This window comes from Delphinus delphis, chromosome 11, assembly GCF_949987515.2.
Source record: "Delphinus delphis chromosome 11, mDelDel1.2, whole genome shotgun sequence".
Classification (NCBI taxonomy): domain Eukaryota; kingdom Metazoa; phylum Chordata; class Mammalia; order Artiodactyla; family Delphinidae; genus Delphinus; species Delphinus delphis.
In genome coordinates this window covers 96724085-96739739 of record NC_082693.1, presented here as the reverse complement: position 1 = coordinate 96739739, position 15655 = coordinate 96724085, and the positions used below count along the sequence as shown (strand labels likewise).

Here is a 15655-nt window from a genome sequence, read left to right as displayed (position 1 = left end):
GGGGCAGGGGTGGGGGGACAGGGATATCAGAGAAAGAAGAGAACGGTGTCCTGAAGGTCCCAGGGGTCCCCTGCCTGGTGTCCCTTTCAGCCTCCACACGGAGGGGCTCACCCCTTGGGGCATTCCCTCTCTGCAGATGACCTTGACAACCTGCAGGCCGAGCCGGCGCTCTGCAGGGGATGACGCCTCCGACATGCCGCCTGCCACCCACTTGCTGCTGTCCCAGGACTCAGAGCTGCACGGCCTCAGGGACGGGGGCCGGTGTTTCCCAGCGTGTGGGCAGTGATCTGGGAGATCACTGTGGGTGGAAATCCAGTGGAATCACAGCGATTCTCTCATTCCTTCCAACTGGAACGTTAAAAATCTTATTTATTGTTTTTCTTTACATTACATTGACTTAAAGTGACCTGAAACATAGTTGATAAAGATAAAGATTGCTCTGGCTCCGGTGAGGGGAGCAGACATAATGGGGAGAGAGGGAAAGAAGGGGCTTGAAAGGAGGGGGCGGCAGAGGACTGCAGGGGGCGACTGCTTTGGGATAGGTCTGGGCAGTAGAAGGACAGACCTGGTGACTCTGGACCGGGAGGCTGATGGCAGAGGGGGGAAAGGAGTCTGCAATGATGCCAGGGGCTGCTGGCCAGTGAGAGAACACAGAAGGAGTCAGCCAGTCGGGGTGAAAACACGGGAAAATCTCCAGGAGGCGTGGGGCTCAGAGAGGAGTCTGGGCCGTGATGAGACTCCAGCGTCCTCACACCAACGGTTGGTTCATTCGTTCAGCGAGCATTTGTCCGGGGTGGATGGGGGACTATCTGAGGTGAGAGGGCTGCAGGTGGGACCTGGCAGAGCACCACCAGACAACCAGGGCCCTGGCTGGTCCAGCAGCAAAGGAGGCCGAGAAGGTTGGGGCAAGGGGACAGGAAGGGCGGCGCCGGGGGCTAACGGGGCAGGAGGAGGCCAGCCAGGTCCCACGTCGCACGGGAAGCAGGTGGGCTGAGCAGGGGCCAGGGCTGGGAGGGGCGGGTGGACCCCCCAGCAGGTGCCAGGGGTGCTTGTGGAGTGGAGGATGCAGTGCTGAGAAAGGGTTCACCTGCTTCACAGACAGGCTTTGTGCTTGTCTTGTCTGTGGGCTGGGAGGAGAAGTTAGTGGAAAGCCAGAGGCTGGAGAGAAAAGGTGTTGATAGATGGAGCCAGGCCAGGAAGAGGGGCGGGCATGGGCGCTAACCTAGGAGTCCCGCCCTCCGGACTTCTGTTTCCTCTGTGCAGGGGGAGGTGAGATCATCAGCTGAGGGGAAGGTTGGAGAAGGAATAGGAACCCTGGGAAACTGCAACTTCCAAGGGGCAAGAGAGGGGAACCTCTTGGGGGGGGTCTCTGTTTACTTGTCCATAAAAAGGAAGGTGTCGCCCAAACTTGGGCATCCATGTTCTGCCTGAGCACATTTTATTTTCTTTATATCAACTCCTCTTTTTCTGAAGTATATTAATTTTTTAAAGGCTTTTCTTACCACCATACATGTAAAAACATCCTCACTTGCTATAAAGAGGTTACACTAAGACTGCATTTCATGAAAAAAATATGATTAAATCCTAATGAGATGCCTCTATCTGCCAAGGACTCTGAGCCTGAGACTTGCCGTCACTTTAAAATATAGGTTAATAAGTAGAAGGAAATACGAACTGCGTTAGATATCACTTGAAGTAAAAGAATTGCAAGTTTGCAAACACGTTAAAAGACAGAGCAGGGAGGTAGAGAAACTGCTCCTCCCATGTGTGCCTTGTGGGCGTGTAAATGATAAAGCCCCTTCGGAAATCAGCTGGATGTAGCAAGAACCGCCAGCCCCCCGCCCCCACCGCCGGAGCTACCCTTTATCTCTGCAGTTCTCCTACGAACACACACCATGAGCTCACATGGAGGTTCAGGGTGTGTTTGGACGGCCAGGGGCGTGCATTGGGGTGGGGTGGGAAGGAAGCGAGGATGAGCCCCAGCTTCCGGCTTGAGCATCTGGGTACTCAGGATTGTCACCTGAGCTGGGGGAGTTTCAGGGCTGACAATCAGAAGTTCCATTTTGGACATGTTAACCTGGAGAGGAGATTGGTGACACCCCACCACCCAGAGTGACAGGTCACTCTATTCACCTCCTTCTCCACCTCCCCTCCACCCCACCTCCCAGGTACTCTCTACGTGTCACCCGGCTCCATTTTTCATGGCTCTTGTCATTTGTTGATGTTTATTACCTGTGCCACCCACCAAGGATGTAAAGCACAGGGACTTTGTCTCTTCACTCCCAAAGTCCCGGTACCTAGCAGTGGAACCGTACCCGGCTCATGGACAGGGCATCTTAAGTGTCAAGCGACAGAATGAATGAATGAATGAATGAGTGAACTTAAGTGAGTTGGTTGCGCAGGCAATTGGATATTTGAGATGGAAGCCCCCGTATTCTCTTCTCCATTACGTAGCCAGTCTTTGTCTAAACTGCAAAGACGATCACGTTAAAACCCTGCTTGAAGCATTTGGGTGTCCTCTTGCCATTAGGGAAATACCAGATGCTTTAACAGAGCGTGGCTTCCCAGCCCGCCAGGATCCTCAAACCTCTCCAGAGAGGCTTCCTGGTGGCTCAGTGGTTAAGAATCCGCCTGCCAGTGCAGGGGACACGGGTTCGAGACCTGGTCCGGGAAGATCCCACATGCCGCGGAGCACCTAAAGCCGTGTGCCACAACTGCTGAGCCCACGTGCCACAACTGCTGAGCCTGAGTGCCACAACTACTGAAGCCCGCATGCATAGAGCCCGTGCTCTGCAACAAGAGAAGCCACCGCAATGAGAAGCGCACGCACCGCAACGAAGAGTAGCCCTCACTCGCCGCAACTAGAGAAAGCTCGCATGCAGCAACGAAGACCCAACGCAGCCAAAAGTAAATAAATAAAATTAATTAATTAATTAAAAAAAAGAAAAAAGCCTCCCCAGAGCTCGGGCTCTGCAGCCAGACTGCCTGGGTTCAAACCCCAGCTCGGCCCGAGCTAGCTGTGAACTCGGGCAAGTTCTGAGCCTCTTCCCTCCTGCAAATGTTAGAGAGTTGTGGTCAGGATCAAATGAGGTAATAGGCATGAAGCCTCTCAGCCAGTCTCAAGCCCGTGGGAAGCTCTCGTGTGCGGCGGCTGTTCCTGCAGGTCCCAGCTCAGCTGGGCTGACTGGCTTCCTATTTCCTGAGAACACCAGGCTCTCTGTTGCCTCTGGGCTTTTCGGTGATCTGTTCCCTCGGTTCAGAATGAGCGTTTTCCCAGCCTCTTGCAGCTCCATGAGGCGGGCATTGCTTTGGTTTTCTCACAGTTGTGGCTATAATACTTAACACAGTGCTCATCACAGAGTATTACTGAAGCAATTATAACAGTTGCTGGTACTTACTGAGCAAAGCGTAGTTTGGAGCTCATGCTCTGCCCGCTGGCTACATGCATGTCATCATGATATTGTGATCCTGGTATCCCAGCTGTGGTTTATTGAGCACAGATACATGCAGCAGGCCAGCCCAGTGCTAACAGCTTTACGTGGATCCTCTTATGGAATTTTTACAGTACAGTAATCCTCTGAGGTGGGGACTTTCATTATGTGGATTTTATAGACAAGGAGACTGAAGCATAGAAAGGGTCACGTGCCCCAGGTCAGAGCTTCTCGACCCTTTGATGCTCCTAAAAGTTATCGAGGACCTCACAGGGTTTCCGTTGTATGAAGTGTGTCTACCAGTACTTACTGTATGAGAAGCGAAAGCTGAGGCATTTAACCTGTCATTGCAGAAGATGAGAGTGCACTTACTACTGTGTTCCCCTGTAGGCTCAGGAAAAACTTCGGGATTTCAAAATAAGGGTTTATTGGATAATAAAGAGGTTACAGAAATTAGAGCAGGGATAAACAACACGAGCTCATAAGGAGCTAGTAAAGTGCTGTAAAGAAGCTGATCTGATAAAGACGCAGGCCTCCTAGAGCACGGACTTGAGGACACGGGGAGGGGGAAGGGTAAGCCGGGACGAGGCGAGAGAGTGGCATGGACACATACACACTACCAAGCGTAAGATAGACAGCTAGTGGGAAGCAGCCGCATAGCACAGGGAGATCAGCTCGGTGCTTTGTGACCACCTGGAGGGGTGGGATAGGGAGGGTGGGAGGGAGGGAGATGCAGGAGGGAGGAGATATGGGAATATATGTATAACTGATTCACTTTGTTATAAAGCAGAAACTGACACACCATTGTAAAGCAACTATACTCCAATAAAGATGTAAAAAAAAAAAAAAAAAAGCTGAGCTGAGCTCTGAAAGCGCACTCCAGCTCCTCATGGAAGCCCTACACGCTTCTGCAGCTTCAGACCATGTTAGTGAGCGCAGCCCACACGAGCACACACTCCACCAGCGGTCGGAGCAAGGAATGATCACATGCCCTGCAGCCTCTGGAAGGTCCGCTGTACACGCACCAGAGACTCAGGGTGGAAGAGACAAATGACAGCGTGTATTCATGTGAAAAGAGTCGTGGCCTCACTGTGCCGGGGAAGTGTCCGCGGACCAGACCTCGTGAATCGCGCCTTCAGTCATGGAGTGGATATCCAGACCCCGGGAGGCAGAATCCAGGGCTCACGCCCACACCTACTGTGCTCTAAGCCTTGTGCATTTTAACGGATCTGTGGAATTTTTTCTTGGGTCTCAGCCTTTACCAAGTTTGCAACAATGAGCACGTACAACGTTTATGATTAGAAAAATATTAACAAACAAAATGTTGGAAAAGAAAAAGATCCTGCCATATTAGTGGTTTCGTATGTTTTTCTCAAATATTTGCATATCCCCAAATTCCAATAAAGTACTTCCATAATTCCATACCAAATTTCTCACGAAATTTTTTCTTTATTTTACATTTATTATATCTTTATTGCAGTATTCTTACAGACAATAAACTACTCATATTTAAACAATACAATTTGAGGAAATCCATCATGTGTATATATCTCTGTGAACCCATCACACGCTGTCAATCCAGATACCGAACTTTTTCATTCTCCCTGAAGCTTTCTTGTGCCCTTTTGCAATTCATCTCTTCCACCCACCTAGCACCATGTCACTACAGATGACTTTGCATCTTCTAGGATCTTCTATAAATGGAAGGCTACAAGATGTTCTCTTTTTTTGTTAGGCCTTATTCACCAAGCGTAATGATTTTGTGGTTCACTCACGTTGTTGTGTGGTTCTTGGTCGTTGCCGAGTAGAATTCTGTTTCATGGCGTTACCCCACTTTGTGGATCCATTCACCTGTTGATGGACATTTGGTTTGTTTCCAGTTTTTGCTATTACAGATAAAGCCACATGTATTACACGTCTCTGTGTAGACGTACGTTTTTATTCTTTCGGCTAAGCGCCTAGGGCTGGAACAGCTGGTTCCTCTGGTGAGTGGCTATTCAGTTGCCAAAGCGTCTTCCAAAGTGGCTGCAGCATTTTGCATCCCACCAGCAGTGGGGGAGGGTCATAGTGACCCTCAACCTTTGTGGCACTTGGTAGGGTCAGTCTTCTTTTCGCCATTCTAATGGGTGTGTTCTAATTAGTTGTGAAATTCAGACTCTGCAATAAGTTTCAGGATATTGCTTCAGGAAGAATCCTTTACAAGAAACTTTTGGCATGCCTAGGAATTAATGGCCCACCCACTGTCTCTCCAGTTCCTGTTCCAAAGGATCAGCTGTTAAATGAACATCTTCAAAAAGGGGAGCGGCAGCAGCCAGATCTTTCTGAGACGTAAAATAAAGCAAAATGAAAGCGTTCATTAAAACCACTGTGCTGGGCTTCCCTGGTGGCGCAGTGGTTGGGAGTCTACCTGCCGATGCAGGGGACGCGGGTTCGTGCCCCGGTCCGGGAAGATCCCACATGCTGCGGAGCGGCTGGGCCCGTGAGCCATGGCCGCTGAGCCTGCGCGTCCGGAGCCTGTGCTCCGCAACGGGAGAGGCCACAGCAGTGAGAGGCCCGTGTACCACAAAACAAAACAAAACAAACAAACAAAACCCCACTGTGCCTATTGCAGTGTAGATAGTTAATAAATATTTGTTGACTGAGTATTTAAATATTTTATGATCTAAATAAGAAAGATGGCAAACTGTAAAAACAGTGATTAAAGTCAGGGAGTTTTAGAGCAAGCAGCAGAGATCTTAGGAGTTACTGCATTGACCTATTAATTCTAGAATTGAAAGCACTGAGACCTAAGAGGTTTGGGGACTTACCTCGGGTTATTCACAAGCATGGTGCTCATCCTGCAGGAAGGACCCAGGACTTTCAACTCCCAGAGAACCCGCCTGCCTCTCAACTATTACCTACCTGCGTTCACACTTATTCTTCTCCAGAAACTTAGATTCCTTACCACTGTTTAATATTTATTACAAAATATACTCGTTAAACTGGTTAACATTTTCTAACATGAATGATAGAATTATTTAAATGATTGCCAAATTGAATTGTAACAAAAAACATAGTAAATCTATTAAAAGTCAGACTGATGAATATTCGAGCTCTTCTTCATTTTGAAAAATATAGGTTTCATCTAATGAAAAGATATTATTTTAACTTGCTTGTTCATAGCTTATAAAAAATCCATAAGGAGAGGTACAATGTAGAACTATTCAGCCGGCTTCACGTTGTCATACCCCTTTAAAAAATTCTTAAGCGTAGAGCAATGGGAATATTTTAATGCTATGCTAATGAAATTTGAATATCTGGGCACTTCAGTAGTACCTGCTTTATGAATGGGCAGAAAGATGGTATTTTAAGAGAAAGGTTAAATATTCTCTGATGAGATATGTCTGCCTCCTAAAAACCAGTGAAAGAAGTAATAGCAATTAAGCATTTCATAAAATGTGGGCATTCCTGGAGAGCTCCTAAAGCCGACAGAAGCAGCAGGAAAGGAGGAGAACTCTGTTCTCCAGGACTATCTCATGGTTGCCAAAACGGGGTCCAGGAGACTTTTGGAGAGCTGAAGAATAATTATCCTTCAGTGACACGTACATTCTCACGCTCAGACCCAGAGCACATCACGTAAGATCTGTCTTTTATAAATTAAGTTGATTTTGTGAATCAGCTTGGTTTAATTGTGGACGTCCCTTCCTTCCCACGGCTGTTTGATGACCTCTTCCATCTAGTTACCACAAAACAGCCTATTTAATGTAAGGCCTATAATAGGCTCTGACTTTTCATTTTCCCAGTTCACAAAAATATCTTTTTTCGGCCATGTCTTCCCAGTCACACACCACATTCAGCCAGCTCAAAGCACAGCTGAAAATCTTAGCACAAGGATGACAGCAGCCCCTTCTCTGAAGCTCCCCACCCTGGCCTGCTGCCACGTGCTGGCATCTCAGGGAGAGCTTTACCTGACACAGTGCTGCTGACCTGTCTCTGAGCCTGCAAGCCATGGGTGTGTAAGAAGTCCCCAGGTCACTCCATCGACCTCAGCATCTCTTTCCTCCTTTGTGAAAAGGGGATGGTAAACCCCTTGTTGTCCTGGGTTGAACCGTACATGGGTGAGGTCTACAGGAAGTGTGTTGCTGCATCTGTTGCCTGCTTGTGATTTTAGAGCCAAGCCCACTGAGAGTAAAAGTGCTGTGACCGAGAATATGACGAAGGATGTGGTTATTGAAAAACTCAAAAACTGTATACGGCAGCCGTACGGAGCATTCAGAAAACGATTTCTGGACTTCAGCAAGGAGCCTAATGGCAAGATGAATGTGCATGACTTCAAGAAGGTAGGAGAATGGGTTTCTTTGTGTTTCTGTGTTTCCTCCTTTCCTGAAGAAGTTCAGCCGTTTTCTTATACGAACATGCTTTAAAGGATAGACATTAAGTGTTTTCATTAAGGGTTTATTCCAGGGCAAAGCAGATTCATTTCTAGGCATCTTTCAACAATTGAAAAGGATTCTTCTGGCCAAAAATGTCTTTGGCAACTTTCTCAGAGCATGCTTTTGTTATGGATGTGGCCGGCTTTTGATAGTTAAACTTTCCAAGCACAGCGTTCATTGTTGCATTCTTTGGCCATCCGCTGAGTACCTGTCTCCCTGCGTGTGGCGGGGCAGCATGCAGGCGGGAGCAAAGCTGCTCGGGCCCCCATCCCTGCCAGCAAGGGGTCCCCGCCATGCTGTGATAACAGAGCTGTGGTTTGTTCCTCCAGAAAGTGGGGAAAAAACCTGGCAGGGAAAATGCGAGGCTCAGAGTGCTGATTTGCATGTGCTTGTGGGAACTGGCGAGGTTCTGCCAGAAAGGACTCCGTTTGAAGGGTTCTGCATAGACTTCTCAGGAACTAGTTTAAATGATTGCTTAAAATTCCTATTATGGTCCCTCTAGCTAATCATCTTCAGCTATTTTTAAGGGGAGCATTGCAGCTAATAGGTAGCAGTGTCCGTGTGGACAAATTTAGAAGAAGGCAGTGAAATATATTTCCAAGAAGAGAACAATTATATTAGTAGCTACAATTACCTAGCGCCTGCCCCCATGCCAGGCGCTGTATTAGCCTCTTTCCTATCTCATTTCCAAGCGGCCGCGTGGAGGACGGGTGGATGAGGGAGCCGGCTGGAGGCACAGGGATGGGATTAGATGGCTGTCGAAACAGTCCAGACCTCCCCTTCCCCACACAAAATACACCAAGTGGAGGATCTGATGTTTGCGAGCATACGGGGCGTGGTGAGGAGAAAGGGGGGTAATGGGTAAGGGAGAGGAAAGACTCAAGGATGGTTCCTAGATTTCGGTTTGGGGGACCAGGGCTGATAATTAGTCACTGCGAACTCCGATGGGGGCAACTTCAGTGGGGTTAGGGTGCTAAATGGACGGGAATCATGGAACTCTCCCAGGGCGCCTTGTCCTAGACTCAAGCCCCGAGCCACCTGGCAGCGGTCCTGGCCCCGACTCACAACAGTCTCGAATGACCACGGCGCTCAGCGGTCTTGATTCACAGAGTCAGTTCACAGGTTCACAGGAAACCAGGCATCAACCTGTCTGCCTCTGACTTTCCAGAGGGGGGAAGTGGCTGCCTTCGAGAAGGACCGTAGGTGGCAGCAAAGCTGGGACTGACACCCGCGACTCTGAGGCCAGCTTCTCACCTGCTCACCTGAGAGCACCTTTAGATCCGTCAGCTGAGCCGAGCGGTTTCCACCTTAGGCTTCGTCGGCCGTCGATGAGCCAGGGGCTCCCTTGTTCATGTGGCTAGTTCCTGCCCCAGAGCACTCTCCCGAAAGTTCAGCCAGCAGCCGCCCCGTTCTCAGCCTGGGGCAGCCTCTTCGCCAGTGCTTCAGGCCTGGAGTCTCGGAGTCCTCCCTGACTGTCCTCTTTCTCTCACACCCACATCCAGCGCATCACCCGCGCCTGTCGGCCCCTTGAACTCGCCCCAGGATACAGCACCTGCTCGCCAGCCCCGCTCCCAGCCCGCCGCCCTCTCCTGGGCTGTTACAGCGGCCCCCCCGCCCTCCCCTGCTCCTGCCTTGCTCGCTACAGCTTAGTCGCAGCTCAGCCGCCCGGGGGACCCTCCAACAAGTCAGTGAGAGCGGGCCACGCCTGCTCGGGACCCTCCAAAGGCTCCCCCCATCACTCGTATAAAAACCAGAGTCCTAGAAGGCCCACGACCCAGCCACCCATCACCTCTCTGACCCCAACTCCCCCCTTGTCCGTACGCTGCAGCCACACCGGCCTCCTGCTCTCCCCTCACCGCCTGCCAGCCTTGGTCTGAGCCGGACGTCCCCGTGGTGAGCACGGCCTGACCTCCACCCCCGTGACCTCCTTTACCCTATTTCTCTTTTCACGGCGCTGTCACCAACTGCCACCCACATTGTACTTACAGTTCTTTAGTTCATTTCTTTATTTTGCTTGTTTGCTTGTCCTCCTCCATTAAGACGTATGCTCCAAAGGTAGACATTGTTACCTCTTTTGGACAGTGATGCATCCCAAGTGTCTGGCACATAGTAGGGCCCGGCAAGCGTTTGCTGAATGAACGGATGAACTTGATGAACTTGAGTAACTAGAATCCCCAGCGGGCCCTGAATGGACTCAGGTGGCAACCTAAGGAGTGAGGGAAGCAGGTGTTTCAGAAGCCCATTGGAATCCCTGAACATGAAGCCGGTTCCCGTACCTCTCTATGGCAAACCCACCCTAGCTCCCTTCTCTGCCCCCGACTGTCTCTGCATTCCAGACGACCTGAGGGACAGCCACAGGAATGGTCGTTCTGCCCTTGCTTCATGGTGGAGCCTCCCTGTTTCCTGGCTTTCCCGAGATGTGCCGGTCGTGGGGAAAGGAAACAGAAGCCACTAGAGGACCGAGATGCAGGGGAAGAGGTTTGTTGTCATTTCAAGAGACTAACAGTCAGTGCCCTGTGAACACAGTCAGGCAAATAGTCTACTGGTTTCCCTTCTAGTGACTTGTTAGGTTTAACCTTTGGAAACATCCTGTCGTGACCAACCATTTAACTTGAAGATCAATAACCATGGGGTGATTATAAACAGTCTACTAGGAACCCAGATTTCAACTCTATAAGCTGATAACCTCAAAGCATTGTATAAATGTTTTCACTGTTAAATAAATTATTTATAGATCAGAGTGATTCTACTACTGGTGAAGTCAGAGCTGGAAAAATCATGGACTTCTACTGTAGAAGGAAACAAGAATTTAGATTAGACGTAAAGCAGGGCATCCAGAGGTTAAAGGTTTCCAACTTCAGTGGCAAAAGGAAACCTTTGAAGCCGCCTCCTTTAGAGAGCTTTAGGTATAAATGATGACGATAGTTCCGCAATGGTAATAACAGCAGTAATAATAGCCACGATGGCAACGCCAACCACAGTAATGCCAACCACGGTAACGCCAACCACGGTAACGCCAACCACGGTAAGGCCAACCATGGTAAGGCCAACCACGGTAACGCCAACCACAATAACGCCAACCACGGTAACGCCAACCACGATAACGCCAACCACGGTAACGCCAACCTTGGTAACGCCAACCATGGTAAGGCCAACCATCGTGGGAACAGTGACGCTCATGGTGCTGGCCCTCACTACACACAGCATTCGCTGACGCACCAACGTGCAGGCACTGGGGAAGTTGCTTCACATATTTCATTTATAATCCTCGTAGGAGCCCCGTGACGTATAGATCACACTATGTTCATTTCACAGATGAGGAGACCAAAGCTTAGGAGTTAAGATCGTGGCTCAGCGTTGTTCAGCTGGTAAGCCATTCAGGCACTTGGATTTGAATCCACGCTGGTCTGTATCAGCCTCAGACCCTTGCTAGGTGTGACACCGGCTTGGTGGGTGTAATACAGGCTAGCTGGGTATAATTGATGGCAGCTTTGAGGTTGGATCTAGCCTCAGAGTTCGGTGGGAAGGACTTTGCTTTCAATAACAATGCCCCTTCACTTCTTCCTACCATTTCGGTTGTGGAGAGGCAATGTTCTTGCCCTTCTGTTCTCCCAAATCTCTATCTCACCAGTTAGTACTGCAGTGGCTGCAGAGTTTCATGCCCAGGGAATTGGGAGTGAAGATCTAAGTCCCATGTACCCGCTCGCCCAATTCTGTGTCCATGCACTTGTTCATCGTTTGAACATAGGCACCGCTTGGCCATTGGCCTGCATACCTTGCACTCTAAATGAGAAGTGCTAATTATTTATTCTCACCAGCCATCGCCTTCCCTGTGGCGGGGGCGGGAAGTGATTGGCTACACAGGCTGTATGAGGGAGAGCCGTAAGAATAGAATCCAGAGCCTGGCACGGGCTTCCAGGTCAGTGAGTCCACAAGTCCCTGCGTTGCCGTTGCTGAGACCCTGTTACTGGTTTTCACCCCCATGGCCAGGAAGTTTTTGTCTGCTATACAAATTCTATTTGTTAACTAATAATTGATCTTTCCCCTTTTTCTCTATTGAGTGTAAGAGATCTCAGAGTTTCTGGTTAGTGTGGGGTAACCAGGGACACCACACTGAGTTGACAGCCCTGACAGAGGAGTGGGGTTTTCATGAACTCAGTTGGGGTTTTCATGAACTCAATGTGCTTTTCATGGTTAAGTGTACAATTCCCACTGGTGGAGGGGAAAGGAATTTCTGGAACTGTACTAGACCTGGCCTGCGTACTTTGCATCATACATTAAACCAGCATTCACAACAACCCTGTAACACATATTCTTTCTCCCAGGAAATCCCCCTCTCCCAGTTCACTGCTCTGACCACTGCACTGCAAAGCCTGTGACTATCACGCATTTTTAAATGTGTCAATTTATTTAAATAATGAGTCAATAACTGGTAATGTGGCAAGAAAACTGTTTTTGAGTTTTAAGGTAATCTAGAATCTTTATATTCTCTAGATACATTCTCTTCCCCTTTCCCTGTCCTTCATTTGACGAATTAGCAGCAAACCCCCAAAACAGTGGCTTAAATTGAAAAAGTAGCTGTTTTTTTTCCTATAACAACGAGTCCAGAGGTTGTTGGTATTGGGCCAGTGCAGCAGGTCTACAGTGTCTTCAGAGACCCAGGTTGCTTCTAGCTTTTTACTCTTCCGGTCTTATCCTCAAGTATGCAAGATAGCTGCTGGAACACCAGCCATCACACACATGTTTCAGGCATAAAGAAAGGGAAAAGGGAAGGGCAAAAGACTTGAGCCATAGAAGTCTTTCCTTTTTAATGGGCTTTCTTGGAAGCTCCTCCCACTTACATTTTATTGTAATGTATTGTAAGCTTCCACCTGTATTTTATTGACCAGGACTGTGTTATATGGCCACACTGATCTATAGAGAAGAATGGGAAATAGTATAAATACGTATATATATATATATATATAATTTTTTGGCTGGGCACACTACAGAAAAAGCAAGGTTCTGTCCCTATGGGAGAAGGAGAGAATATGTATTAGGCAGGCAAGTACAACAGTCTCTGCTATCCTTCCCCTCAGTAAACATTTTGAGGGTGCCTGTTGCATACTTGGAATAGGACTAAGCCACATGGGGAACATGGATAAGGCAGGAGTTTCATTGCTTGGGACTAGTGACCCATGGGAAATATAAAATGACTAAACACCCAAGGACACATAAGTCAAGATTAGCCTAATTGTGTAATTAGACTAACTAAACTGTTCCATTCATCAGGAATTTGAGGGCAGCTTTACAATTCCAGTTCCCTGTAATTGGCTGTACCTAATGGGAAACGGTTATTCTTCATACTCAGTAAATACACTGAACATTGTTTAGCTGTTATTCTTAGTCCTATTTCTGGCATCCCAGCAGAGGCCTCTGGAGACAGACACGGGCTGCAGAGCTCATCAGCTAACACAAACAGAGCCCCTGAGACGTGGGTAAGGGAAGCAGGAGTCTGTAATGGCCCAGCCCAGCATCCCAGGTCCTTAGCAGCCTCAGCCCCTTGCTTCTGCACCTGCTTGAAGGCAAGGGCATCTCACCTTGCCTCGTAGGAGGTGAGCTTTCCTTCCTCCTTCCAGCAGACCACCTTATGCCCTCTGGGTGCTGGTCAAACTCACACATCTGGGGAACTGGCCCCTTCCCCACCCTCTACCATCAGTTCCTAATCCCACGCAGTCTTACTCACCTAGGGACAGGGACCCCGATGTAGACCAAGCCCCACAAACACCCTTGAGCATCTCATAGCTGTTCCTTACAGCGTCCTAATCTTGCAGATGTCTTAAGGGGGTGACCAGTTGTGTGTTCGAGGTCCCTCACGTCTTCATTTTTGTTGGTCCAAGCTCCACACAACCATCAAAAGTCTATATTTATTTCTGCATCTTCCGGCAACAACTCTCGGACAGAGGCTAAAACTGGACTTTCTCGGCCTCTGGCTGCACCCAAGCTGGCCAGTTCCTCCAGGGCAGGGGCAGTTGCAGACCCTCAATGTCAGTTGACCATACCTCTAGGGCTTCGTTTTTGCCTTTGTGTTCTCATGGCCTTCCTCCCAGGCGTGCCTTTGTCTCCTAAGTACCACTGTGTGGGGACTTGCATCTTGCTTTTGAAAGTTTTCAGTTTAGGTCCTTAGACTCCAGCCCTGAGCAGTTCCAGAGGTCAGCACATGTCCAGAAGCGGAAACCAGTCATGCTTTAAGCCTGTCCCCTCACATCTCCAAGTTTGCCACTCCAGCACCACATAACTAGCTCTGCTGGAGTGGCCCTCTGCCGGGCCCAAGCCTATTTCTCAGTCCAAAGTCCACTCCCAGAATCATCAGCTGTTCCCAGGGAAAATGCAATTGCATAGCCTTGGTTTGCCTCTGAAGGGTCGGTCGTTCCCACCTTGGAATTTTGGTCTCTTTAAACCTCATGTCTCTCGTGGCTTTCTGATGCCTTTTTATTATTTTTAATTGATTGAGCTTTTTTCGTTGTTTTCATTGGGAATATTTGCTTGCTGTGAATTACTGCATCCTATCCAAAAGCAGAAGTTGAGGTCTGTCATTTTTGTCTTTTCAAAGTAACAACTTTACTTTTATTGTTATTTTTCTCTTGTGTATTTGTTTTATATTTCTTTATTTCTGCTGTTACCTCCATTGTTTTCCTCCTTCTACCTGACTGGGATTTAATTTGCTTTTCTTCGTCTAATTTCTTGAGATACAATGTTAGATCATTGCTTTCCAGCCTTTAGTTCTCTAATGTATGAATTGATGGCTATCCATTGCCCTTTAGGTGCAGGCTTAGCCACATCATACAAGTTTCAGTTTATCATATTTTCATTGTCATTCAGTTCAAAATATTTTATAATTTCCCTTGTGATTTCTTCTTTTTTCCAATGGCTTCCTGTTTAATTTCTAAACAGTTGGGATTTTCTAGTTTACCTTTTATTATTGATTTTGAAGTTGATTCCATTGTGAAGTCTAAATGACTTCAACTGATCCTTCAAAATATATTGAGGCTTGGATTATGACCCAACATAGAGACAATTTTGGTAAATGTTCCAGAAGCACTTGAAAAGAATGTGTACTCCATCATGGACCTTTAGTTTTCTAAGTATGTATATGAGGTTGATTGTATTCATTGTGTTTTTCAGAACTTCTATATTCTTATCACAGTTTTGCCTGCTCATCCCATTAGCTGTTGAGAGAAGTGTGTTGAAGTCTATCATCTGACTGTGGATTTGTCTAGAGAGATTCTTTTTAATTCTGTGGATTGTTGCCTTATTCACGGTGAAGCTAAATTATCGGGTACACATAGACTTAGAAATGCTGAAACTTCCTGTGAATTGTCTCCTTTCATATGACATGCCTTCTTCATACAGAGTAATGCTTCTTCCCTTCAAGTCTATTTTTGTCTGATAATAATATAGTTACTTCAACTTTCTTTTGATTTGCGTTAGCATAGTATATCTATTTCTATCTTTTTACTTCAGACTTTCTGGGTACTTACATTTAAAGTAAGTCTCATGTGGACAGGATATAGCTGATATTTTAAAAGATAAAGTGTGACAGTCTTAGTCTTCTACTTGGAGTATTCAGTCCATTTTATATTTAATTACTGATATAGTTGATTTTATCATCTTAATTCTATCATCTTAATTCTTTTTTACTCAGCTGTCTCATGACCTTTCTTTTTCTGTCCTTTCTTGCCTTCTTTTAGATTATTTAACTATTTCTACCATTCTGTTTTCCCCCTCTATCAGCTTATTGGTGAATACATTCCTCCGTCAGTCTTTAGAGGC

General features: G+C 47.6%; 1 protein-coding gene across 1 annotated transcript in view; it reads left to right on the top strand.

Annotated features, from left to right (window-relative positions):
- EFCAB6 (EF-hand calcium binding domain 6) overlaps window positions 1–15655 on the top strand; it is a 199177-nt gene that overhangs the window by 74909 nt on the left and 108613 nt on the right. The window contains 2 exon segments of the mRNA XM_060026001.1: window positions 5586–5759; window positions 7582–7750. Coding sequence (XP_059881984.1) covers window positions 5586–5759; window positions 7582–7750 — 343 coding nt within the window.